Source organism: Megalobrama amblycephala, linkage group LG17 (genome assembly GCF_018812025.1).
Source record: "Megalobrama amblycephala isolate DHTTF-2021 linkage group LG17, ASM1881202v1, whole genome shotgun sequence".
Classification (NCBI taxonomy): domain Eukaryota; kingdom Metazoa; phylum Chordata; class Actinopteri; order Cypriniformes; family Xenocyprididae; genus Megalobrama; species Megalobrama amblycephala.
Genome location: NC_063060.1, coordinates 16,948,126 through 16,974,031, shown reverse-complemented (window position 1 = coordinate 16,974,031; position 25,906 = coordinate 16,948,126). Strand labels below are relative to the sequence as shown.

The window sequence follows — 25,906 nt, the reverse complement described above, 5'->3', positions numbered from 1 at the left end:
GTCAGAGAATGTGAAGACACACTGATGGGGGAGGTTTGAGTTTGCTCTGCCTATATGCAAGTACATTCGTTTGACTGAAAGAACTGTAAAAGAATAGCATACACTTAGATGCAAATGAATGAATAAACACAGCAAATTAAAAAAAAATTGTAGTGCACCCCAATGTATTGTAGTAGATTTTTTTAAAAAAGTGTTGCTTGTGTACTTTTGAGGCAAAAATTCAACCCTCCAGCTAAAATGTTATTTGAAGAAATATATAGTTCAAGGGTTGGATTAACCACATGGGCAATTGGTGCAAAATGATGCAGAAATTATCATTTTTGTTTGTTATCAGTTTTGTATTAGGCAAACTTTTATACATGTTTCATCATTTGTTTTGTTTTATAGTTTAGTGTCTGCCAGTTTCCCAAATCGACAACTTGATCCTAAATGACAATGGCACAATTTGTATTGAAAGTTGCATTTATGAAATCTGACCAGCAGATGGAGAAAGTGACATGTCTTATTATGCTTCTGATTGGAATATCATACTACATTATTCTTAAAATGTCTGTCATATGTATACTGCCTTAATTATTCAGATGTATGGAAGTATAATGTATGGAATTATATTCTTCATGTATGGAAGACCTACATGACAAATGTGCAGTAAACAGATTAGACTGCATGAGATAGCCTACTGTATCCCACAACATGCATTTAAACTTCCATTTTCAGTGTGAAGAATGAAACAGTTTGTCATGTCTATACAGTTTAGTATGGTGGACTTGTAGCATATTCAGTTATTTAAGGTAATTTATTACTAATTAGCTTATTTAAAAAGATAGTTCACCCAGAAATGAAAATTCTGTTATCATTTACTGAACTCACCCTCATGTTGTCACAAACCGGTGTAACTTCCTTTCTTCTGTAGAGCATAAAATAAGATATTTTGAAAAATGTGGAAGTCAATGATAACCAAAGCTGTTTGGTTACAAACATTTTTCAAAATATCTTCTTTTGTGTTCCACAGTGTAGATGATGACTGAGTTTATACTTTTGGGTGAAATATCCATTTACCAAAACTATTATATGGCCAAATATCCAGATAATTTGTTGAAAGCTATCTACAGAAACTGTGGTATTTTGTATCAGCATATACGTACTTATTATTATTGTATATTGCTTCCATTTTCAAGGTAGCAATCCACCCAATCATTCATCCCTCCAAAGTATAACAGTAATAATAAATTGCACGGTTTAATGTGATATGAGCTAAGCAATCATTAGATTTAATCACCATTGGCAGCGTGATTTATTGTAATGCTTTTTTTCTCAGTTTGTCAGAACAAAAGTGGCTGATTAAAGTTCTTATTTTGGTCATACTTCCAAGACTTCAATCTGTGATTCCGAAGTACAGTATCCACACCGTGACTGACAGCAAACATTTCATCTGCGCTGAGGAGGCATGCCAATGCATAACTCACGTAAAGATGATAATTCTTCAAGTAACTGCAATTGCAGGTTTCAAACAGAGATGGCGACAAAGAGGCAAAAATTACGGACTGCAGCTTTAAAAAAAAAAAGAGCAGGGGCCAAGTTTTAAATGTTTTTATTTCTTATTGCTCTGTTTACAAAGCATTGCAAAAGCCATTTTAGATTTCTTAACCCATGACTGGAGAACAATACAATGTAAAAGTCATCTCAATCAGTGCTTTGTAAACTTTCCTTTATTTTGGTCTTATCTGCATAACTCCATGCTCTGTATTTTGCCTCTCAATTACATCAGTGCTTGATCCAGGAACGTGGAAGGATCCGGATCAGGGCTTTGCTATCACGGGTCATGAGGCGTGTAACTTGATCTAGGGTCAGTCCAGCAATGATTTCTCCATTGACTTCTAGAATCTCATCTCCAACACCCAGGAGTCCAGTGTAGATGTTCTCTGTGGCACTGTCTCCAACCCGTTCCACATATATACCTATAAGACCAGCATAATTGATTTTGATAAAAGACTTTTAAATCATTTCAGAAATTGCACAGGGTTTGAGTTTTTTCCAGTGTCATGGAGGCAAAGCGAAACTGAGGCTAACCTGAGTCAGGTCTTCCTTTACCCCTAGAGATGACAAAGCCAAAGGGTCCGTTGTTGGGAGGTCTGATAAGCTCTATCAGTAAAGTCCCATCAGGAAAGGCCTGCACTAGCCGCCCTAGTGGACCTCGAGAATCCTCTAGTGCCTCTTCCAGGCTCCCTTCCTTTTGAAGCTCCCTGAAACACAGAAATCAACAGCCCAATCAGAAATTTGGCATGGCCAATATGGTTTTACAGCAGAATCAGAAAGTTTATATATTTGAGGCATAAATTATGTACAGTGCATAGCATAAATGAATACACCCCCTCTGAAACTTCTGAAAATCAGCAATTAGTCAATTACTTAGAAGACATGTTAGGGTTCTTTAGCGATATAATGTTCCAGCAAGTCTGCTTAATCAATTACCAAAGAAGTATGTCAAAATTATTCAGGAAAATAAGATTTTTGTATCAAGGTGATAAAATATTGTGTAGCAAAAATGAGTACACCCTCCTAAAAGTTACTAAATAAAACAAAATAAAACATTTTCTGGTGTAAGTTTAAGGCAATGTTTGATCAACAGTTAAATATGTTGAACCAAAACATTTACAGAGAAGTAATCTCTTGACAATTAAAAGTGTTATATAGCCCACTGAATCATTCTCAGACTTAATGCTGACAACAATGGGAGAGAACTGTCAGGAGACTTATTTCTTAGCACAAAAGAGGACAGTGGTACAAGAGTATTACCAAATCATTGTTTTAAGTGTGAAAATATAGCAAAAGTAACACTGAAATTCAAAAACAATGCCCCTGAAATAATCAGGCCTTCATTTTAAGCTTTCATTTAGTGATGAGGGATTTTTTTTTTTTTTTTTTTTTTTTTTTTTTGCTAGATAAAGAGCAGGAGAAATACCAAGTGTCTCAGAGCCAGCAAAAGTTATGAAAAGAGTGACTGTTTATCTCACAGAGTAAGATGCAGCCTGCAGAAATGACATGCATGGTTGTTCTCACTGGAACTTCCTACTGTAGCCAAAGCACAATAAAGTCAGTTAGCCATTTCCAAAGCCCATATTTACAAAATATAGATTCTGGGAATCAATACTCTGGTCTCATGAGATCAAATCAATCATTCTGGATCTAACAGCATCAAAAATGTTATGGTGTTGCTAGAGGAGGAGTACAGAGAAGTGCCTGGTTCCCACAGTAAAGTTCAGTGGTAGTAAAGCTCTTATATAGGGATGTATGAGTGCTGAAAGTGTGAGGGAGTTGTGCTTTATCAATGTTGTCATGAATTCCCACACCACTGTGTAATTTAATACACAAACTTGAAACACAAGATGTGACCCTTTCCTCATTCCCTGCATTGTTGGGCATTTTTTCAACATGACAATGAGGATATGCATTCTCCCAAGGTGAAAAACCTTCTGTGGACATGTATTGCACTCAATCTTAACACTCTTGAGCACCTGTGGGGGATTCTGTAGAGACGAGTTGAGCAACACTCCCCATTAAAGATCAGGGCATTTAAGGAGCTCATCATCCAGGAGTTAAACAGGACAGATGTGACAATTTGTCATGAACTTGTACATTGCGTGCCAAGAAGGGTCAGAGGAGTATATTCAAAATTATGGAGGGCATACTAAGTGCTAGAATATTATACATTTGTTGAATTAAATCTAGGGTGTACTCATTTCTGCAATCCTTAATTTAAACAAAATTGGCTAATTTACTTATTTTATGGCTATTAATGACATATATTTCTCAGTTTTTATGATGTATATGTTTAATACATTTTAGTTCTTTCCATGAATTGTATTAGTGATCATAAAGAAAATACATCTTATGTATTTGAGGGGGTGTACTCATTTATGCTGTGCACTGTATTTAAAGTCAACATGAAATCAAAATTGACAATTCTTTTTTTCTTTTTTTTCTTTCTTTTTTTTGTCATTTTTTACAGAATGTTGCAGTGCTTATTATAAATAATTGATTTGCGCACATCATAATTCGTACAAACCATTGAAACAACGTCTGTTCTCTTCATGATGTATGTCTTGGCGTAGTGTGGGACTATATTCTCCACAACTGACAGCAAACTGGTATTCAGATCTGCCTCTGTTTAATTAGCAATGCCAGCTTCCTATGACCCAATCAATTCCCCAAGGACAAAATAGAGTCCCAAAATGAAGTTACATTCGCTCATTCACTCTGATATATGTCACAATAGGGAAGAAAAGACTATCGCAACTTCTGTTTCATGCCAACTTTAAATCTAAATGTATGACTTTAAATGTATGACTTTATCACATTTAATATTACACACCTTGGTGCCAAACTCAATGGCAGTGGTATCTCTCCTAATATAGTGGAACGTTCAAACTTCCTCTTCGGGGACTGTAGACTCTGGACAGAAGATGCTTTACGTAACTGAGCCAAAGGAGACTCCTGATGGCAAAGAAAAACACTGAAGCTTTGAAACACTGAATAAACATGTAAATAGCCACAACTATTTATTTATTTTTTAATTTGATAAACTTGGATTATACTGACATGTTCAAACCTCTGACATTACATGGACATTATAGTTTAAAATGTTAATACACCCAAACAACTTTTTTGGTGTTATTATGTCTTGTTTTGTTTTTATTACAGAGTGAATCTCAAAAATAATAATAAATAATACTCTACTGTTCAAAAGTTTGGGGATTTTCTTATTCTTAAGAGGAAGTCTCTTATTCTCACAAAGACTGCATTTATTTAAAAAAAAAAAAAAAAAAAAAAAATTGTGATCTTTTCTACTTTAATATATTTTAAAATACATTTTATTTCTGCAATGGCAAAGCTGAATTAAAGCATTATCAAAATACTGTAATACAATCATATCAGAATACATCAAATACTAGCATGGTGCATAAATATATATAAATATATACAAAAATGTATAAACATTCTATTATGTTACACATGCCACAACCACGACCTGACAAATGACTCAACAAACAAGACTGAACACGTTCAGTCTATGTAAACAAGCAGCGACCAACGGCAACAAAACCCAATAAACGTGTCTGTTGCCCTTGGTTGGCGTCTGTCAGGGTCAATTATCCTTAAGTATTCTATATTTATATTTTCCATAATCAAATTGCCTTATGTAAATTCAGTAAACATGCATCTTATGTCAACTTGCATCCGTAAATAAAAAGCAGTTGCTCCTAGTTTGTTCTGTTCAGTCCACCAGACTGATCAAAGTGTGTTGTTACATAATTCTGCAGATGTATTATGGTCAGCAAACCACATGGTATGTTTTTCAATTTCATTAAACAAAGCCAGAGATACAATCCAAATGATCTCTCAATATATTGCTAGGGTGGGTGCTACTGTATTTAGATTAACTCTTTAACAAAGAAGAGGACTCACTGTGTGGAGAGACTGGAGAGAGGGGGTCCTCTTCAGAGGGACAAGGCCTCTGTGTGTAGGACTGGGAGAGGCAGAACTGTAGCGGGCAGTGGGGGAACACAGGTGCTCCATGCTGTTAGACCGGCTGCCCTTTACCAGCTTACCCATACTGTTCAGTCCCATGGCTGAGAAAAAGCGACGGAGGGATAACTTAGGCCTCCCTTCTCGCTCCCCTGTTCTCCTACACATAGAAGTTGTGGAAAAAAATTAATGAGTGCTGTAAATGACTATACTACAAGTTTATCTTGTAAACTAATGCATTTATCATCACAAAGCTAAGAGTGTGTTCATGCTTGGCAGGTCTGGTTCAAAACAGACTGAATAAGTGTGAATGCCGCCATCCGAACCCTGGTGCCCACCAAACAGACCGAGACCAACTTTTTCAGGGGTCTCAGTCCACTTTTAAACAAATTCTAGTGCAGTTCCACCCTTTTTCTTTTTTTTTTTAAATACCCAAACACTGGGTTCAGCCTGTTGGGCCATTTTGTTTGGTTAGTTACACAGTGTTGGTAGTTTTTATGTAATCAGGTTCTGGGTTAGTGGCAGTGGCATTAATAGTAGAAACAAATGCACCTCATCACACATCTACCTAACCGTAGGTTATATGTGACAAACTGAATCGTGAATGGACGTTTTCTTCCTGAGGGAATCTAACTGATTGAAGTAAAGGTTTTATTTTTGATGTATGATGCAGCCTGAATCATAATCAGATTGTGTTTGTTCGTTGGCCAGAGGAAAACTGGCCCCCGACTGAGCCTGGTTTCTCCCAAGGTTTTTGAATCAACACTGAACTGACTTCAGCTGAACAACCGAAATGTATAATTTTCCTGTTAGCACTTTAAAGTTGCTTTAAAACAATCTGTATTGTATCCACCTTATTTTTCAGGTAAGACTGGGCACAGTCATTTGTAATTTGAAAGTGTCTGGCTTCAGGTGTCATTCGCTTCCAGTTACTTTTTAGCTATACAAAACAGCTGCTTGATATTGCAAACTGGTATTTCTTACCATATTATTTTAATGTATTGTCTTAATTATAAACACTGGTTTGTAACACAAACGGTTTTACAGTTTACTGCACTTTGATATTCTTCTCAGTATTTGCCTATAGCGGCTAATAAATCTGAAGTCTCACACATTCACAGAAAACACCTGTGCAAGTTTTTGAAAATGATACCGCTATCATCTCTGTGCAAACTACAAAAATGCAAAAACTTTTCAGTTTTTAGTACATTGTTGTCGTGTAAACATATCCTTAAGTCAGGAACACACCAAGCCGTCAGGCAGTTTTGTTCGTCGACCGACTAAGTTTTCTCAGTGTGTTCCGCACCGTTGGCTGAACTTGTTCCTCGTCGGCTTTTTTCAGCTGATTCGACTTGTTGAATCGGTGTCGGAGCTCGTCGGCCATCTGATCATTCTGATTGGCTGTTCAGCTACTGCCACCTGCTGGTACGGAAAGACATTTCATCTTACGCAGGTGCAGAACTGACGTGCTACTTGGCCGTCGGCTGTCGAGCATTGGTTTGGAGTGTCAGGGCAACTTTGGACCCAGACGCTGTCGACGTGAGCCAACCCCACAGTCTGCTTTCGTCGCCACTAATTCGTCGGCGTCGGCTTGGTGTGTTCCAGCCTTTAGACAACCTCCTACTCCCACCTCCACATGACAGCTTTCCCATTACCAAGTTTTCATTCAAACTGTTCCCTGCTTCAAACTAAACTGCAAATGTGAAAGACCCCTAGGAGAAAAAAAATATTTGTTTATCTTCACTGTTAAACTAACTTATTTCATGTCTTCTAGGGTTGATGGCTGTGTACAACGGCGAATGTATCTATAGAGTGAGCAACACAATGCAATGCTACCACCACTACCAATACTATTAATGTTTCCCCTCACATCAGGGGAGTAAAGCGACTACTGATGTATAAAAGTAAAGTACTAATCAATATGTATATGTAAAGTACTAATCAACAAAACCGCAGTTGCACACTTGCAGTGTAGACAGCGGATACTTCATTGATTCTAATAGAAGCGATTTGGTAAGGTTGCATTGCGAGTGTGGTCACACCACATAGTGAGCTACCAATTATTTTCAACCCATCCATTTATAAAGCATACAGGTAACTGTAAGGAAAGTCCTTCAGGAGAGTTTGACCTCTTTAGGAACCTTTGTGTTCAAAGTAAACATAAAATATGCAATTATCTATAATTTTCTATATCGATAAGATTGACACATTGTGTCAAGTAAGGGATCTCTTATGATGTAACTTACCTAGACACAGCTAAACTGTCATCCCAATGTATTTCAGCTTTTCGGTGCTCTGCTCTCAGTAGTTCTGCCCTCAGGTCCTCTGCCTTGGACATACCCACAGGTCTCAAAGCTGGGCGGCAATCTGAGGAAACAGGAGCTGTGCAAGTGCTTCTGGGATCCATACAGACACCCTCATTTACCACATGACCTGATGCACAACAAATGCAAACCATATTGTAGTAGGAATCAATAAACCAGTTCTGAATCAGGTTATGTGTAAACCTGTTGTTCATCTAGAGGCAGCATCTCACTAACTGTTTTTCAGGCAATTTTCAATTGTATACTTAATTTACATGGTTGATAGAGCACCAAAAGAAAAGCATTAAGGTTTCAGCAAAAAAAAAAAATTGTAGGCCCGACATCCTGAACAAGTCATTTTGAGTTGGCTAGAGGGATGCTACATTTCATCATTTAAGATCTAATTTCAGGTAAACTTACCAGTGACTGGGTCGCCTGCAGAGTCCCATATTGTTAGAGCCTGAAGGTCTGTTGTCAGCATAGATGAGGAATACCTGAGAGAGGATGGTCTGTTGCAAGACGTCAGACCTGATGTAACTGGATGAACCTGAGGGGAGGCACTGAGGGTGACACTGAGGTGCTCTTCAGGTTGTATGTTTTCATGGTGAGAGCCTCCATCCAGTTTGTGGTCAAGGTGAATTAAACGGTACTGAACTGAGGGCATTAGCTTGACCACCCGTTGCCCTGTTGGACGGCTTTTCGAACCTGATTTTAGAGCCGATTTGATGGGGAGGTGGGGAGGAGAGTCCCTGACGTTGCTGGATAGGTCCTTATTCTCATGGTCAGGTGAGGTTTCTGTAGAGCCTTGAGCAGACGTCTTTAGAACCTTAGAGCGAGTAGTTTTATCCTCCAGACTTGACCTGGTTTTGGAGTTCCTTCTCTGAGCCCATAGATCCTGACTCCGAGCATAAGGACCATTACTGGTTTCAACTCTACTTTCCCCTTTCCTGCTCCTTCTTCGAAGCTTCCCAAAAGCCGACATGCTCTCACCTGCACCTCCTACACCTCCCCGCCCTACAGTTTCTGCCAGGCTGATGCCACCAGTAAAAGTTATACTTTCCGTGAAGGTCGGGTGGATGGTTCGGCGACATGATTGGTTAGGGCCGACCCACCGAGGGACTGCCTTCTCCCGAGAGTCTACGATACTCTGTGTCGCCTTGGAAGGACAATCTTTGGTCTGTGCAGGTCCCAAGATGCTTCCACAGGTTTCACATGTCCTGAGCATTTCGTCCTTTGGCACCATGGCAGCCAAACACTCTCCCTCTTTGGTTAATATGGCCACAGGGATACCAACGTTTACCCAGTTTATTGCCTTCCCCCTGCTTTCCTCTGAGATATTGTACACCGGATCTGTCTTCAGCTGTTGGTTGGAGTGCGATTTCTCAACCACCACTGGCCCGCGTTCACGCACCCGCTCCAGGTATCGTCGCTCAGCCTCCTTTTCTGACTCATCCTCGAAACGTACTCTTGTGGGCGACTGGCCATACCTACGGGAGCGCACCCCACGATCATGGTTTCTTCCGCGGACATCCGGTGACTGAAGAGGTGAAGTCACTTCCTCTTGAGCCGTGACAAGAACAGCACTGTGCAGTGTAGAGGACACACTGATTGGTAAAAGCTCCCTATAAAGCAGATACAAGAGCTTTTAGAGAACACCTGGACATCTGCAATCACTATCTGTATCATTATCTCTATTACATCACTGCATAATGTTACATAATTATCCTTCTAACCTGAATGGAAACAAACAGCAAATTCATTATTGATTTGAAGTTAAATAGATTAACATCAATGAAGGCTTTTGATCAACTTTATTTTGAGCTCCAAGCAAATATGACAGGATTAATAAAAAAAATGCTTGCCAAATATGTGTTATATGCAGAATATGTAATTATATAACACAAGAACATAACTCTGAATGAATTGCTTAAATGAATGTTTCTGTGTATCACAGGAAATGGGTCATGACTTTAGAAAGGATTGCTTTGGTTTGTTCACAGTAATACAAACCCGATTCCAAAAAAGTTGGGACACTGTACAAATTGTGAATAAAAAAGGAATGGAATAATTTACAAATCTCATAAACTTATATTTTATTCACAATAGAATATAGATAACATATCAAATGTTGAAAGTGAGACATTTTGAAATGTCATGCCAAATATTGGCTCATTTTGGATTTCATGAGAGCTACACATTCCAAAAAAGTTGGGACAGGTAGCAATAAGAAGCATGTAAATGTACATTAAATAAGAACATTAAATGTACATATAAGGAACAGCTGGAGGACCAATTTGCAACTTATTAGGTCAATTGGCAACATGATTGGGTATAAAAAGAGCCTCTCAGAGTGGCAGTGTCTCTCATAAGTCAAGATGGGCAGAGGATCACCAATTCCCCCAATGCTGCGGCGAAAAATAGTGGAGCAATATTAGAAAGGAATTTCTCAGAGAAAAATTGCAAAGAGTTTGAAGTTATCATCATCTACAGTGCATAATTTCATCCAAAGATTCAGAGAATCTGGAACAATCCTTGTGCGTAAGGGTCAAGGCCGGAAAACCATACTGGATGCCCGTGATCACATACACATACAGGAATGCTACTGTAATGGAAATCACAACATGGACTCAGGAATACTTCCAGAAAACACTGTCGGTGAACACAATCCACCGTGCCATTCGCTGTTGCCGGCTAAAACTCTATTGGTCAAAAAAGAAGCCATATCTAAAAATGATCCAGAGGCGCAGCCGTTTTCTCTGGGCCAAGGCTCATTTAAAATGGACTGTGGCAAAGTGGAAAACTGTTCTGTGGTCAGACGAATCAAAATTTGAAGTTCTTTTTGGAAAACTGGGGCACCATGTCATCCGGACTAAAGAGGACAAGGACAACCCAAGTTGTTATCAGCTGTTATCAGCGCTCAGTTCAGAAGCCTGCATCTCTGATGGTATGGGGTTGCACGAGTGCGTGTGGCATGGGCAGCTTACACATCTGGAAAGGCACCATCAATGCTGAAAGGTATATCCAAGTTCTAGAACAACATATGCTCCCATCCAGATGTCATCTCTTTCAGGGAAGACCTTGCATTTTCCAACATGACAACGCCAGACCACATACTGCATCAATTACAACATCATGGCAGCGTAGAAGAAGGATCCGGGTACTGAAATGGCCAGACTGCAGTCCAGATCTTTCACCCATTGAAAAACATTTGGTGCATCATAAAGAGGAAGATATGACAAAGAAGACCTAAGACAGTTGAGCAACTAGAAGCCTGTATTAGACAAGAATGGGACAACATTCCTATTCCTAAACTTGAGCAACTTGTCTCCTCAGTCCCCAGACGTTTGCAGACTGTTATAAAAAGAAGAGGGGATGCCACACAATGGTAAACATGGCCTTGTCCCAACTTTTTTGAGATGTGTTGATGCCATGAAATTTAAAATCAACTTATCTTTCCCTTAAAATTATACATTTTCTCAGTTTAAACATTTGATATATCATCTATGTTGTATTCTGAATAAAATATTGAAATTTGAAACTTCCACATCAGTGCATTCTGTTTTTATTCACAATTTGTACAGTGTCCCAACTTTTTTGGAATCGGGTTTGTACAATTAATATATGACTGTAAAAGACAACCATGATGTTGGACAACAAAAGGTAATTAAACATCTTGAGGTGACTTACAGGCCTTCTCTTTGACCAAGACAGGTGGGGGTTTCACTCTTAGGGTTTTGAGAACGTGCTTTGAATCGAGCTCTTTCTAACAGACGCTTTGCTTGTTCATGACGTGGACTGAGAGTTACTTCAGTGGTGGTGATCAAAGGTCTGTACAAAACAAAACAAAAAAGGAGTTTTACACTCTCCTGAGCAAATGTCTAAAAGGTCATCCTAACCTACAAAAGGTTTACAACCTGTGATTTCCATGTACATGTACAATATTGAACATTAGAATGTCAAAATTGTTTATCATTCACCATACTTTCCACCAATCAGAAATAAACATACAGAATGTCAGAAGCGCATAATAATCTCTTATATAATCTCTATCATGGGCATGTTATGTGCATGCCTTAATCTTAAAATGACAAGATGTGTGTCTTTCACATGGATTTGTGTTCTGCCACAACTAAGTGCAAATGAACAATTATACTTAAAGATGTGTTTGATTGAGGACAATGTCACTTACTTATAGTTAAACACAGGCTCCTTTGTGATAATTGCTGAGTCCCAATCATCAATTTTGTAGGCAGGTAAATCTGTTTAAAAAACACATAATGCTGTAAAATAATGAACTCCAGCATGCAGGTTTCAAAGACCCAGCTGATACGTGATATAATTTCAATAAGTATTACTTTGCAAACAAATATAATTTTGGTCATCCGTCACAAGACCGTACTCAATATCACATTATTTCTCATTTTCAACATAAGGGTGCTATGTGCAAGTGGAAGAACTGTACAAACACACTGAACCATTATCCTGTATAGCCTTCTGAGTCAGAAGAGCTCAGTCTGCTGTTATACAACACTCCGGAAAACCAAGCTGGCAGATTTCAGCCTATCTCTACGTCGTACGGTATTAAAACACTATTATCTCCACTGCTCCACTCTCTCCCAAACCCTTCCCCCACATCTGTAATTACGGTGACAGGCAGGCACATCTGTTCTGAGAGATCATACTAACCTCCCTGCTGTGAGTTTTGGCTCAGTGACCCTCGGGTGTCTAATGTTGGTTAAATCATAAATACAGTGAAAAACTGCACAAGGCAATTAACGGAACCCAAAAGAAGATATTCTGAAGAACGTTAGAATCCAAACAGCTTTGGACATTTTTCAAAATATCTTCTAGTGTGTTCCACATAAGAAAGAAAGTTATGAAATGAGGTTGAGTAAATGATGACAGAATTTTCATTTTTGAGTGCACTACCCCTTTGAGCAAAGGTCTTACCTCTGTGCGGCTCCTTTGGTGGTTGATACTGTCCCTCTGGACGCATGGAAGTTGTAATCTCAATGGCTTCAACTTGGTATCGGTTCAGGTATGTCTTGTTTATCTCGACTTTCTCTCCAATAGACAAAGACCCTCCTCTGGAGCACACAGTCTCCCAACTGTCTGCCCTCCACAGCCCACCAACTGGATCTGCTGCTCCAATCTCCTTCTGGAGACACCTATGAAAAGCACTTTCCAAGCTGTCAGACCTTTGCAGCTCCTTGTGAACAACTGCACCCACAGTTTTTAGCTTTGGCTTCCGTTTTGGGCCCTCTTCAATTGTGGGTGTTACATCTTTTGTAGTTGCCAGTGTGGAGGAACTCTCTGATTTAAGAAGTAGCGTCTCTGGTCGTGCCACTCGCCAAAAGCCCTTGGGAGGAGCCCAGTGCCTGGGAGAAGATGTCATTGACTTTGTTGAAATGTCCCCTTGAGGTTCACCAGCACCACCCACTGCAATGTTCTCCAGGCTAGACCCTTCACAAAGACCACGGGACATTTTTGGCACACCTTGAGATGGGCTGTCTTTCCCACTTTTGCCGCAAGTCTCCTTTTCTCCTTGCATCCCAGAATTGGGTTCCAGTACTTCTTCATCACCAGTGCTTGACTTATTGCTCTGCTCAGAGTATTCTGTTTGACAAGGAGACAGCACTTCATCGTCTTGGGTTTTCTTCACTGACTCTTCTGTGGAATTCTCAGGTAACAGATCATCTCTCTCCGCCCCCTTTAACTTTCTCTGGGACACTGCTTTGACTTTGGATTGCAGGGCAGAAACTGCTGAACCGGCAGGAGGGGAGCAGGAGGGGAAAGATGCTTTGGATTTCAGTAGGTCAGTGGAGGGTCCACTTTGAGGGTCATCAGGTAGCTCTGCAACACTCATTAGTGGTTGTGTCCCAGAGAGATCTTCTGTGTCCTCCTCCATTTGGCAGTTAAGGGATACTTCAAAGAGAAAAATGCCAGACACTCAAATTTAAACAAGATAAAGCAGAAGGTTTTGTAGAGCTGCTGTTCGGGGATTCCATGTTAGTAGATTAAATATGATAGAATCCCTCTTACGCACAACATACTATGTAAGAGTTTGCATTAGATTACCAACATCAAGCAGTCTAAAATGATTCCATGACAAGGTTCTTAAAGATGACAAATATCATAATGGATGCATAGTGAATTCATTGGTACAGACTTATCGGTTCTTAAAAGATAAGTGATCTGTTTTATGAATTGTAATTATACATGGCCAGATCTTCGGAATGTATGTATACCTAAAATGAAGTTATAAGAAGTAGGACATTTCTGCATAAGCTAAGGTAAACCATGATACAGATAAATATACAGGTAAATAAAATTTATTAAACATTGTTTATTTGTAGAAATACAAACTTGATGGAGAATAATAAAAATCAATATATTTATTATTATTTAATATTATACATGTCATTTCATTATTAGATGGCATTATATAATATTGTATAACATCTTACCTTAATCCTTTCACTGATGGTCCATTTGAGTCTGTTACAGTTCACAGGTTCAGTTGAATAAATCGCAAAACATGCAGAATCATCCTCGCCTCTCCTTTAATACTTGAATGGCCAAAAACAAGAACAAATGTCACCAGCTGAAATGAGGAATTACTCCCATGATGCTCCTCTTCGTTCAGCTGTCACCAGCACCTATCACTGCGCATCCGCTGGTGGTAGATTCCATCTCTAACCTATGAGCGCTCGCTCAATATTCATGATTGGTCTGTTAATCCCCGCAGAAATCAGACGGATTAGACAAAAATGGAAAATAAATGCGTACTTTAATTCCTTTGATGTCAACTGTAGCATTTCATTGCATAAGTTGGTACAATTCACAGAAACAGTATTTAAAAAGTGCTCTCAGTAGGTTGCGTGTGACAGAACAAGTATTTTGAGAGATGCTATTGATTGCAGTTGTGCAAAAAGATAATCTAACTGAACCTTGAAAACTTGCAGTGTTGAAAAATATAACAACAAAAATAATACGTACTAGAGGATTGTTTTATAATCATAATATCCATGAGGATCTATTTCATTTTTATGTACAACACACAGACACACAACTCACTTATGAAGGCATATGCCTATATACACCCCTTCTTACCCCATTTATACTACATATGCCATAAAAACAAGAATCAAGAATCTATTGATATAAAAGTAGCATTCTGTGGACCGAACATATTTTAATCACAGAAGATTATAGACATTTTTTTAAAGAAGACTAGAACTTATTATAACGTAATCATGCACGTAAAGGGGAAGCTGTGCTGCATATTACTTAAAGATGAAGTGTGGGGTTTTTTTCTGATAAAATATTTCCTCCTCTCTCAGCTAATGACATTTGAGAGAAGGAAAAAGTGTTACAACTGTATCCTGTTACGTCTGAACTGAACCCATGTGAAAAAGTGTGGAAAGTGAAACTATGATGATTTAAAAACAACAAAAAAATCAAAAACAAAACAAAAACAAACAAAAAAACGATGAAGAATTTCACTGGTGTGGATTTCACAGTGAATCTTTATAGTATGTTTTGTTACTGTGCATATTCATATGGAAGCCCATTTCTGCCACACAAGGGGATAAAATGCATGCTTTGGTAAATCATAAATATAAAAAAAAATGATGACAGTAAAACAAGTAAAACAAATATAAGATTTTTATGCCAATTTTAACTTTTTATGTCAGAATCTTTTACTGTCATCTCTCATAGTTTTTGTCATAATTATGACTTAGTCTTTCCCAATTAGATATATTTATATTATATAATATTTTAATGTCCTAATTAGGACTGTAAAAATTTTGACTTTTACTTTTTTTTTTTTTTAAAAAGCCATTAGAAAGTCATAATTAAGTTAACAAAAGACATAATACATAAAATGTTATTTTGACCTTTCATGTTGTAATTTCATAATTGTGAACTATATGTCATAATTTCGAGTTTTTATGTCACAATTTCCACTTTTCATCTTATAAATGACTTTGTAGGCTATGCCGCAATTTTATCTTTCTTTTATCATAATTGTGACTTAGTATGCCATGATTTCATCTGTTTATGTGATCATTTTGTACTCTCTGTCATAATTTCAACTTTTATCTTATAATGACTAATTTATGTCATAATTTAACTTTTGTCATAATTATGACTTAGTAGCCATGTTAGATATTTTCATTATACCTATACTTTTTTTTACTGTTTTTTTTAATGTCAAAATTACAACTTTTTATCTGATAAATATGACTTAGTATCTCGTAATCTCGTCATTTGTCACAAATTCATCTTTTTATGACATAATTTTGACTTATTTCTCATAAATATGCCTTTTATGTCGTAATTATGACGTAGTTTGTCATAATTGTGACTTTTATTATAATTATTACTTTTATGTAATGATTATATTCTTATGACATAATTACGATTTACCAGTGCATGGTTTTATTTTGTGTTTGTGGTGAAAATGAGGTTTCGTGTGGTCTGTTCACAATGAGCTCGATGCAGCGCGCTGCTCAACCAGAGGGGGCGCCCCGGCACGCACCAGTTTCTTCTCTTTCTCGTTGAACTCGAGCGCTGCCTCTGGCGGTAGTTTAGCGCGAGGAACTCCCGAACTACTTCGGCAACCCGTTATAACGGGCGATATGGCGACCGAGGAAATAATCAAGCGTTTTCTTAAGAAAAGATGAAGATAGCTGATACTCAGTAAGAATGAGCGAGTGAGTGTGCATTTGTTGTCTTGCGCCTGTGGGATGCAGAATAGCGCATCTTGCGTGCATTATGTGTTGGTTTCTGGGTGTGGACCGCACACGGCTGGCTAACGGCTAATCTGATAGCACGTTTGCAGCATTTAGCCGCCCGGCTAGCCTTGTGTAGGTTCTGCTTGAGCTATTTTTCGTCTTTTCAGCCAGCATTGGGGCTTAATTCGTGGTTAGTTTGTGCAGTATGTAGTTTTTGGCGCTGTCTTTGCCAGTAAATTTGATTTCAGTTGTGTATTAGATTAAAATAGCAATTTCGCTAGCCGGAGTAGCTTATTAGCTTAGGTTGCTAAACTGAATGCTGTGTTTACACGGGCCTCCGCTGACTAAAATAGCTGTTTACAGTAATCCACGTGATTGTGTATTTGCATCTCTTCTTACCACATGTCATGTTTCCGCTGCAGTGTTTTGACAGCGGTATGGATAACAATCGAGTGTTTTGGTCAGGTTCAGCGGGTGCTGTGTTACATAATCGCGGGATCTCTTGTGGTTTAGCTTAAACACATCGTATATTTCGCCTTTACCCTCCGTCTCAGTCTCATCTCAGCACAGCTTGGAGTCTGTTTAACTCTTTATCTATGCCCACAACAACTGTTAGAAAGTAAAAGTGTGTATTTGCTGCTAGCGTATTCAGCCCAGATAGACACAGGAGCCAGTGTATAATGTGTTAGCTTGATAGCTAATGGAGATGGACTGTGGAGAACACAAAATTAAACTGTTTATCAGTTTGTCTTATTTATGGCAGGTAAATTTTAATACGTGGTTATCAAACGAGTTCATGTAACGTTAATGCTTATACGTTCAAAATTGCTTAAACTATTTGAAATTAAGTTTGCTGACAGACGAGTTAGCTGCGGTTACCTGTGTATTTAAGGCAAGACACCACAGATGAATAGTGTAACTATTTTAACTAATAGATATCACCATACTTCCCCAACCGATTAATCACAGTACTTTAATATAACTTTTTTGTATTACATTTTTTTTTAAATGTTGTTTAAATATGCGGCGTTATGTAATTAAATATTCACTAATTTGCATACATGTCCAGAACACACATCTGAACATCTGCTAAAGCCAGGTTCAAAACTGTTCCGTTTTGTTCTCCTGTTAGATTTAAATATTTTTACAGAGGGGATATTGGATTTCATCTTTTTATTACTCTGTATGATAGACAAAAGTACATTTCCACCATGTTTTTAGGAATAAAATGTTATATAAATTTGGCAAATTATATATGAATAACCCCCTCTGTAAAAACCTTCAGAATATAGATAGGAATAAAACTTTAAAGTTTAGCGTATATGAAGTGGAGATTTCAGACTCTGTGCATGAGGAAAAACTCATTTTGATTAAACGACTTTGAAATGTCTGCAGATGCAATTAGATACAGTGTAATAAATGCTTAAATTTTGGATGTTTTATTTCCACCAGTCTGAAAGATGACAAGTTAAGGAAGCAAAGTAGCAATAAATGTTTAAACTTGTCTTGTTTTTAGTTTTCTCCTTTAAGTAGCAACCAGACATGGTTGATCTTCAATAAGCCAGTTGGTTACTGTATTTCGCAGCATAATTGTGTTGGTTAATGTGTATCATCATGGCAGTGTATCAAATATTGTTTCGTAATTTCCATATTTATAATATTAATCATCAATGGCATCTCTTTTGTTCCAGGTTTCAGGTTTCACACCATGTGATGATCACCCGGGACGTGTGAACTTATTTAAGAACTCCTGTGTTCAGAAGATTTTTTGATTCCAGTGGAATCTTTCATTTTTTTCCATCTATTATTTCCTTTTTGTTAAATGACACACCCAATCACACATACACCCACACGCACACCCAGGAGATCCCCCACCACCCTTGTTTACATGTAGAACAACCTTGCTACAATGCCTGTACAAGCTCCACAATGGACAGAGTTTTTACTGTGCCCCATATGCACCCAGACGTTCGAGGAGACGGTGCGCCGGCCCATCAGTCTGGGTTGCGGCCACACTGTTTGCAAGATGTGCCTCAACAAGCTGCACCGCAAGGCTTGTCCCTTTGACCAGACAGCCATCAACACTGACATCGAGCAGCTGCCCGTCAACTCTGCCCTGCTACAGCTGGTCGGGGGTCAGGTGAGGCATTTTAATCGCATTTACCATGCAGTGTAATCGCAGTGTTTCAGATCTCTCACTGTGTGCTTCATTTAATTTGTCTTTTTGTCTCAGGTGCCCAAACAGCAACCTGTGGCACTCATTACGTGTCCAGAGGACACCAAGCATTATGATGAGGCTCGGCAGTGCGTTGAGGAGCTGGCCCTCTACCTCAAACCCTCAGCAGTGCACGAGGTACCTGACATGCTCTCATGTGCTCTTTAAAGTAGTGATGCACCAAAAATAAAGTTTTCATTTAGTTGAAAATTCAAATCTAAAATAACGTTTATTTAAAGGTTAGTTCACCAAAAATGAAAATTCTGTCATTAATCACTCACCTTCATGTCGTTCCACACCCGTAAGATCTTTGGAACACAAATTAAGATATTTTTGATGAAATCCGATGGCTCAGTGAGGCCTCTATTGCCAGCAGTGTCACTGAACCGACGAGAATACTTTTTGCGCGCCAATAAAACAAAATAATGACTTTTCAACAATATCTAGTGAGGGCCGATTTCAAAACACTGCTTCGAAGCTTTCCGAATCTTTTGTTTTGAATCAGTGGTTCGGATCGCGTAAACAAAGTCTCGTTTACTGAAATCACGTGACTTTAGCGCTCTGAACCACAGATTCGTAAAACTTCGAAGTTTCATGAAGCAGTGTTTTGAAATCGCCCACCACTAGATATTGTTGAAAAGTCATTATTTTACAAAAAGTATTCTCGCTTTATAATATTAAGGTACTGAGATGAACTGTTTTAAATACGTCTTTAGTACCTTTCTGGATCTTGAGAGGTTCGTTTACATTGCTGCCATAAAACTGGCAGAATTGCAAAGCATATCAAAAGAAACAAAGCTTATTGCTATTATTGAATGACAGGTGCACTACAAGTTTTGTTCACTCATCAACAGTAAACAGCATAGGCTAAAAGATCAATCTTGAGATTTAAGAATCAATATTGGGTCAACATAGTAATGACATGTTTGTGTTGTAGCTCATACATGTTGTGTGCAAGATTTAAATGCTGACACATTCAAAATGCACCATCAGAAAAGTTCTAATTAAATGTCACTGTTTTGGTCAATGATTTTGGCCCTCCAAAACCATTTTGGCCAAACCCAAAAATGTATTCTTTTATTTTTGAAAATGAAACCTGGTCCTATCCATTGATTTCATTTCATTCTGACTTTAAGCCAGTATAATGGGCATGGCCAAATAATTTTTTTTTAATCATTTTTTTGGCTGTATCTAGGAGTGGGGTTGAGTAATGCTGCTCAGAGCATGCTGAGTCGCCCCATGCAGAGGAAGCTGGTGACTCTGGTGCACTGTCAGCTGGTAGAAGAGGAAGGACGGGTCAGAGCCATGCGGGCGGCCCGCTCGTTGGGTGAAAGAACTGTTACGGAGCTCATTCTGCAACACCAAAACCCCCAGCAGCTCTCCTCCAACCTGTGGGCTGCTGTGAGAGCCAGAGGTTGCCAGTTCCTGGGCCCCGGTAGGATGACACTTATTTTTATTTATATATATATATAATATATTTATATATGCAAACAAAGATTGTGGCACTATTGTACATGTGACAAATACAAAATAACCAAGGCAAACAATACATACATATCAACAGCCAACATGAGAAGTCTACTCTGATAAGTGTATCTGGGTGTGGGAGTATAAGTATATAAACAAAGGAACATCTAGAAATGTATTACAGACATAACAATAGTAAAAACAAACAATGTCAATAATAATAATAAACTAATTTCATCAGGAATAAGGGGGAGGTTGGAGGATGAGGAAGCGGGCAAATAATAGTAGTAGTAGCAGCAGTAATAATAATAAAATTGATATTAAATTATTATAAGGCTGCCTCTGATCCCTCTGTGGCCAAATGACACTTTAAAAACCTGTTCACACCAACACAAATGTTTGTCATGGAAATTGTTTGATTTTCGCATGTGATTTGTCTGTACAGTCCAGCACATTAAAAAATTGGCAGATGAGTACAGAGAGAGTCGTTCTGAATTCCCTCTCTGCTATGGACCCTTTTCACATTTCTGGTGTTTTTAAAAGTGAAGTCATCATAGTTAGGTATACTTCTGTAGTGGTGAACAGAAACTACAACAAATATATTTTTGTGTTCTAATTTGCTCCAATATTAAAAGAAAAAATCACAATAATGTTTCTATGGCTTTACAAAAGAGGAAAAAAATATTGAAAGATTGATTATGGCAGTCAGAATAGAAAACAATGTCAATTTCGTCGTTACTACCTCATCTGTTGTATTAGAAACACCCACATAGCAGCGTTAACTAGTTTTCTGTAATTCCATGCCAAGGTAATGGAACACAAAGTATATGAACGTAGTTATGAATGTACATTTAAATGAAAAAAAACTGTGTAAACATATCATCACAGCTTTGGAAAAGAGATTAAAACACCTCTGCAAATAAAAAAAAAGTTAATGTCAGTCTGAACAGATGTATTCATTCAAATTAAAATGTTTATTAGAACAGATTTTCACAGTTAACATTTGCCCTGGTGTGAACAGGCCTTAATTGGTCATTTGAACTTATTTGTTCTAGTTTCTTATGTCTGCCCTTTTTTTTTTTATAAAAGCCATGCAGGAGGAGGCACTAAAGCTGGTGCTGTTGGCCTTGGAAGATGGATCTGCTCTTTCTAGGAAGGTTCTTGTCCTCTTTGTGGTCCAGAGACTTGAACCGAGATTTCCTCAGGCCTCCAAAACCAGTATTGGACATGTAGTTCAGCTCCTCTACCGTGCCTCCTGTTTCAAGGTAGTTGTCCTTTATTGTGCACTTGATCTCACTCAAGCTGTTTACATACATCTTTCGAGTTTGTCTGTAGTGTTTTATTTTATTTATTATTTTTTTGTTTTGTAATTGAGATCTCTTGGGAGTTAGGTTTTTTTGGTTTATTGTTTTGAATTTGTTTCTGTTGCTCTTAATGTGCAAATTATTTTTTTTATTAACATAACCGCTTTTTTCAATAGCATTAACAGCTGTAGCTCAGTTTTCAGTTGAGTCTCTTGTGTATCGTAGGTGACTAAGAGAGATGAGGATTCATCGCTAATGCAATTGAAAGAGGAGTTCCGCACGTACGAGGCACTTCGGAGGGAACACGACTCTCAAATTGTTCAAATCGCAATGGAGGGAGGGCTCCGCATCGCCCCTGATCAGTGGTCCTCTCTGTTGTATGGAGATCAGTCTCATAAGTCACACATGCAGTCCATCATTGACAAGGTATGATGCCCATCTGTCTGCTCAGCTTCCTTTCAAATGCCAGAAATAGTATTGTCTATATAATACTATAATAATATAATAATGGATTAAGGAAATATGACTCTTTGTCTTTCAGCTTCAGACCCCAGCGTCGTTTGCTCAGAGCGTGCAGGAGCTGACCATCGCACTGCAGAGAACGGGTGACCCTGCCAATCTCAACCGGCTAAGACCTCACCTTGAGTTGCTCGCTAACATCGACCCCAGTCCAGGTTTGTTAAAAGACAGACAAACCCATTATAATGGACTGAGCATATTTGTGTTGTACCAGTGGTTCTCAATCTTTTTGACTGACTGACTGCACTGCTGCGTGATGGCGCAGGTCCATTTACAACATGTTAAACAACATTGTTGACTAATGGGGAAATGCAAGTTTTCATGCAAATGGTTGTAGGATAAGGAGTTGAAACTAGGGGTGTAACGGTTCTTGGTAAAAAAAAAAAAAAAATCCAACTGTGCCATTCTCCACCACACGGTTCAGCACAGACTTGCACTGCGGTTCATATCATATCTGATGACACAGACGTATCTATAATAAATTTACAATGCTAATGCATGTTTCTGTCGAATACCCATTCTGGCTTCCCATAAACTTTCTTCACTGCGAGTGCCATATGCTCTATCTGACCAGTCATTTAAGGCCCTAATATACTTCAAACGAAGTTTAGGGGTAGTTTTAGAGGTAAAACGAAGTATGAGTATAAACATGGGGAAACTCCCGGGCCAAATTCCCGTTATCATTCATCACAATCAGTAAAACCAAAGAATATAGTAGTGATGTGCAGCAAAAGATTGTTGAGCTTCACAAAATAGAAAATGGCTGTAAGGAAATAGCTAAAGCATTGAAAATCCCCATTTCCACTGTCAGGGCAATAAAGAAGTTGCAATTAACTAAAGATGTTATAAATCTGCCTGGAAGAGGACGTGTGTCTAAATCGTCCTAATGTGAAGTGAGGAGGAAAGTTTGAGTCGCCAAAGACTCTGCAAGGATCACAGCTGGAGAATTGCAGAGATTATATGAGTCTTGAGTCTCAGAAAGCTTAAAGAAAAAAAAAGATCAAACAGCACCTACATCCCCACAAGTTGTTCAGGAGGGTTTTTCATCCAGAAACAATCTCCAGCATATTCAGTTGTCAAACATGACTGGAACTTCAAACGGGACCGGCTTCTATGGTCAAATGAAACTTAAAGAGCTTTTTGGCAGCAAACCCACCAGATGGGTTTGGTGCACACATGGATAAAAAGTACCCCATGCCCACGGTTAAATATACTGCTGGATCTTTAATGTTTTGAGCCTATTTTTCTGCTGGAGGTCCTGGACATCATCTCCAGATACATGGTATCATGGATTCTATCAAATACCAACAGATAAAAAAATCAAAACCTGACCACTTCTGCTAGAAATCCTATAATGAGCCATGGTTGGATCTTCCATCAGGACAATGATCCAAAACAAACATCAAAACCAACACAAAATTGTCACTGAGCACAAAATGAAGCTTCTGCCATGACCATCCCAGTCCCCTGATCTGAACCCTAAAGAAAATTAGTGGAGTGAACTGAAGAGAAGAAGCACCAACATGGAGCTGGAAATCAGAAGGATCTGCAGAGATTCTGGTCTCTGATCTCTTGTCAGGTGTTCTCCAAACTCATCAGGCATTATAAGTGAAGAAAATGTTCTCCATCTTCCCCACCCCCTTACCTGTTTGCATCCCTGCCTATGGAACAGTCCTTAAAGGGTTAGTTCATTCAAAAATGAAAACTTTGAACATTTAATAGACCTTTCTACTGACTCTGAGAAACACCAGGAGAAAGATGCCCCAGAGTCCCTGATCAACTCTGTGAACATGCCATAGACCTACTGCAGGAGACATGAAGACTACAGATGTGAAAAGGGCAATAAACTGCAATGTCTGTAATGTAGGACGCCTAAGGCCCTGTTTACACCTAGTATTAAGATGTGTTTTGGTAACCAAGACAACGCAATCAAGGGGCCCTGTCCCAGAAATTTGCTTAGGGCCCCCAATAACGTAAACTTGCCCATCAGGAATAGTGAGAGAACATTGTGCATCACTTTTCGTCTTCAAACCAAACTTGGGGCTTTAGTCCACAAAGTTTAAATCCCATCTGGCTAGTGAGCTTCCCATAATGTTTAAGCATTAGGCAGAGAGTAGGTGGTCTTTTGTGGCTGTCCGAACACATTTGACCACATGAGCGTCTACACTACGAAGCAATCCAGTAGAATGCGTTTTCGACTACCTCTGGAAGTGGTCGAGAGTGGACATGCTCAAAACGTTTTAAAACCCTGTTTACACCTGTATGTAGCATCATTCACTTGTGATCTGATCGACCAAAAAACATGTTAATACCAGGTGTAAACAGGGCCTAAGACAGTGCTACAGGGAGACAGGAAGGACAGATGATCGTCCTTGAAGTGGGAAACCACGTATGACCATTTGTCCTCCCAGATGTGTTCGAGAACTTCATGAAAGAGTGGAGTAACATCTCACAGCAAAAACTGGGAAATCTGCTGCAGTCTATGAGGATGAGATGCACTGCAGAATTTAAAGCAGCTGGTGCCAACCAGATACTCACTGCTACTTTTGATTTTGAGCCCCTTTGATCAGGAACTCGTTACTCATTCATCAAGTGTCTGAAATTTGTTAAGTTGTTAAATCTTTTTATGTTCCTACAAATAATTACGCAAGAAATTTGTTGGGGGGAAAAAAAAAAAGTGAGAATCCAAAAGTTGAAAGCTTTGATTCATCTTTATTCAGATGCTCCTCCTCCTACCTGGGAGCAGCTAGAGAAGGGGCTAGTGGCGGTAAAGACGGTGGTGCACGGCCTAGTGGACTTCATCCAGAACCACAGCAAGAAGGGTGCCGACACGCAGCAGCCACCCCAGCACAGCAAATACAAGACATACATGTGCAGAGACATGAAGCAAAAAGGAGGCTGTCCCAGAGGAGCTAGCTGCACATTCGCCCACTCTCAGGAGGAGCTGGAAAAGTGAGTGCCGTTGTAACATCTTGCATGTCAGGTAAAAAAACAAAACAAAAAAAAAACTTACATTATAATCAGAATCTCACTTGGTGTTTGCGTTGCAGGTACCGTAAAATGAACAAACGTCTTGCTGCACGAGTGCCCTGCACCCCTGGTCTGCTGCCTGACGAGGTGGTCCCTCTGGAGCCTGGGCGAAAGGCCTCTACCCTTACTAACGGCATTGTAACTGGTCCTGGGACGCCTCTTCCCCAGCTCATCGCCAGAGGCACAGACCCCTCCACATATGACCTCTTACTCAAGCCTAAGATGGATGCCACTAGCCTCAGTGCTCCTGGGTCTCCACCTGACTCGTAAGCCCTTGATTTTGTCAGCTTCCTTTTTTGACTTCTAGTTCTTTGCTTTTCTGTCATAACTTTAGTATCTGAATTCTTTTTACTCAAACAGCAAAATGTTAAATTTTTTTCCCCAAATTTATTTATTTATTTATTTTACAAATTACATTTTTTCCTGTTTTAATTTTTCTGGATTCCATTCTTATGTTTTATTTTTCTGAACTCTGCTTTTGTAAGGGTTAAAATAAAATTTTTGTCACCAAAAAGCAAAACTTTTTTTTTTTTACAATAAAATGTAACACAAAAAACAAAAAAAAAAAACATTTTTGGTCCATTTTAATTTTTCTTGATTCTATTTTAATGTTTAATTAAATTTTAATTATCAAACATGTCTAATCAATTGAATTTTTAAAACTTTAACCTCATAATATAATATAATATAATATAAATTTTTTTTCCCCAGAAATTCTTTTGATTTTAATACAAAATGACCAAAAAAGGGGCAATAAGAAGGCAGTTAATTAACCTTTTAAAATGTAATCAAATTAAGATT

The 25,906-nt window shown here is 38.6% G+C and overlaps 2 protein-coding genes across 3 annotated transcripts in view; one reads left to right on the top strand and one right to left on the bottom strand.

The window, feature by feature from the left end:
• Window positions 1-1,504: 1,504 nt before the first annotated feature.
• On the bottom strand, window positions 1,505-17,075 carry si:ch211-13f8.1 (uncharacterized protein KIAA1614). Of its 2 annotated transcripts, XM_048162224.1 has the most exons (11): window positions 16,970-17,075; window positions 14,297-14,398; window positions 12,780-13,754; window positions 12,019-12,088; window positions 11,517-11,657; window positions 8,250-9,451; window positions 7,773-7,959; window positions 5,467-5,686; window positions 4,373-4,494; window positions 2,071-2,243; window positions 1,505-1,958 (listed from the first exon to the last, which is right to left on the bottom strand). In XM_048162224.1, the coding sequence occupies exons 3-11, from the start codon at window positions 13,735-13,737 to the stop codon at window positions 1,765-1,767; spliced, it is 3,267 nt and encodes a 1,088-aa protein (XP_048018181.1). In that variant the 5' UTR covers window positions 13,738-13,754; window positions 14,297-14,398; window positions 16,970-17,075; the 3' UTR covers window positions 1,505-1,764. The 2 variants fall into 2 exon arrangements, with proteins under 2 accessions (XP_048018181.1, XP_048018183.1); XM_048162226.1 differs by lacking the exon at window positions 16,970-17,075 and having other exon boundaries at window positions 7,773-7,893; window positions 14,297-15,580.
• The window catches only part of rc3h1b (ring finger and CCCH-type domains 1b), a 26,745-nt gene continuing 17,222 nt past the window's right edge, over window positions 16,384-25,906 (top strand). The window contains 10 exon segments of the mRNA XM_048162223.1: window positions 16,384-16,549; window positions 18,262-18,710; window positions 18,804-18,906; window positions 18,909-18,923; window positions 19,981-20,220; window positions 21,342-21,517; window positions 21,782-21,982; window positions 22,098-22,230; window positions 24,796-25,027; window positions 25,126-25,371. Coding sequence (XP_048018180.1) covers window positions 18,480-18,710; window positions 18,804-18,906; window positions 18,909-18,923; window positions 19,981-20,220; window positions 21,342-21,517; window positions 21,782-21,982; window positions 22,098-22,230; window positions 24,796-25,027; window positions 25,126-25,371 — 1,577 coding nt within the window. The 5' untranslated portion in view covers window positions 16,384-16,549; window positions 18,262-18,479.

Excerpts from the sequence above, each read along its gene's own strand:
- si:ch211-13f8.1 (XM_048162224.1), bottom strand. The coding sequence starts at position 13,737 with ATGGAGGAGGACACAGAAGATCTCTCTGGGACACAACCACTAATGAGT. Across the intron at positions 5,687-7,772 it reads GACAGTTTAGCTGTGTCTAG|GAGAACAGGGGAGCGAGAAG; the intron begins GTAAGTTACATC and ends TTCTATGTGTAG. Across the intron at positions 2,244-4,372 it reads CCATTGAGTTTGGCACCAAG|GGAGCTTCAAAAGGAAGGGA; the intron begins GTGTGTAATATT and ends TCTGTGTTTCAG.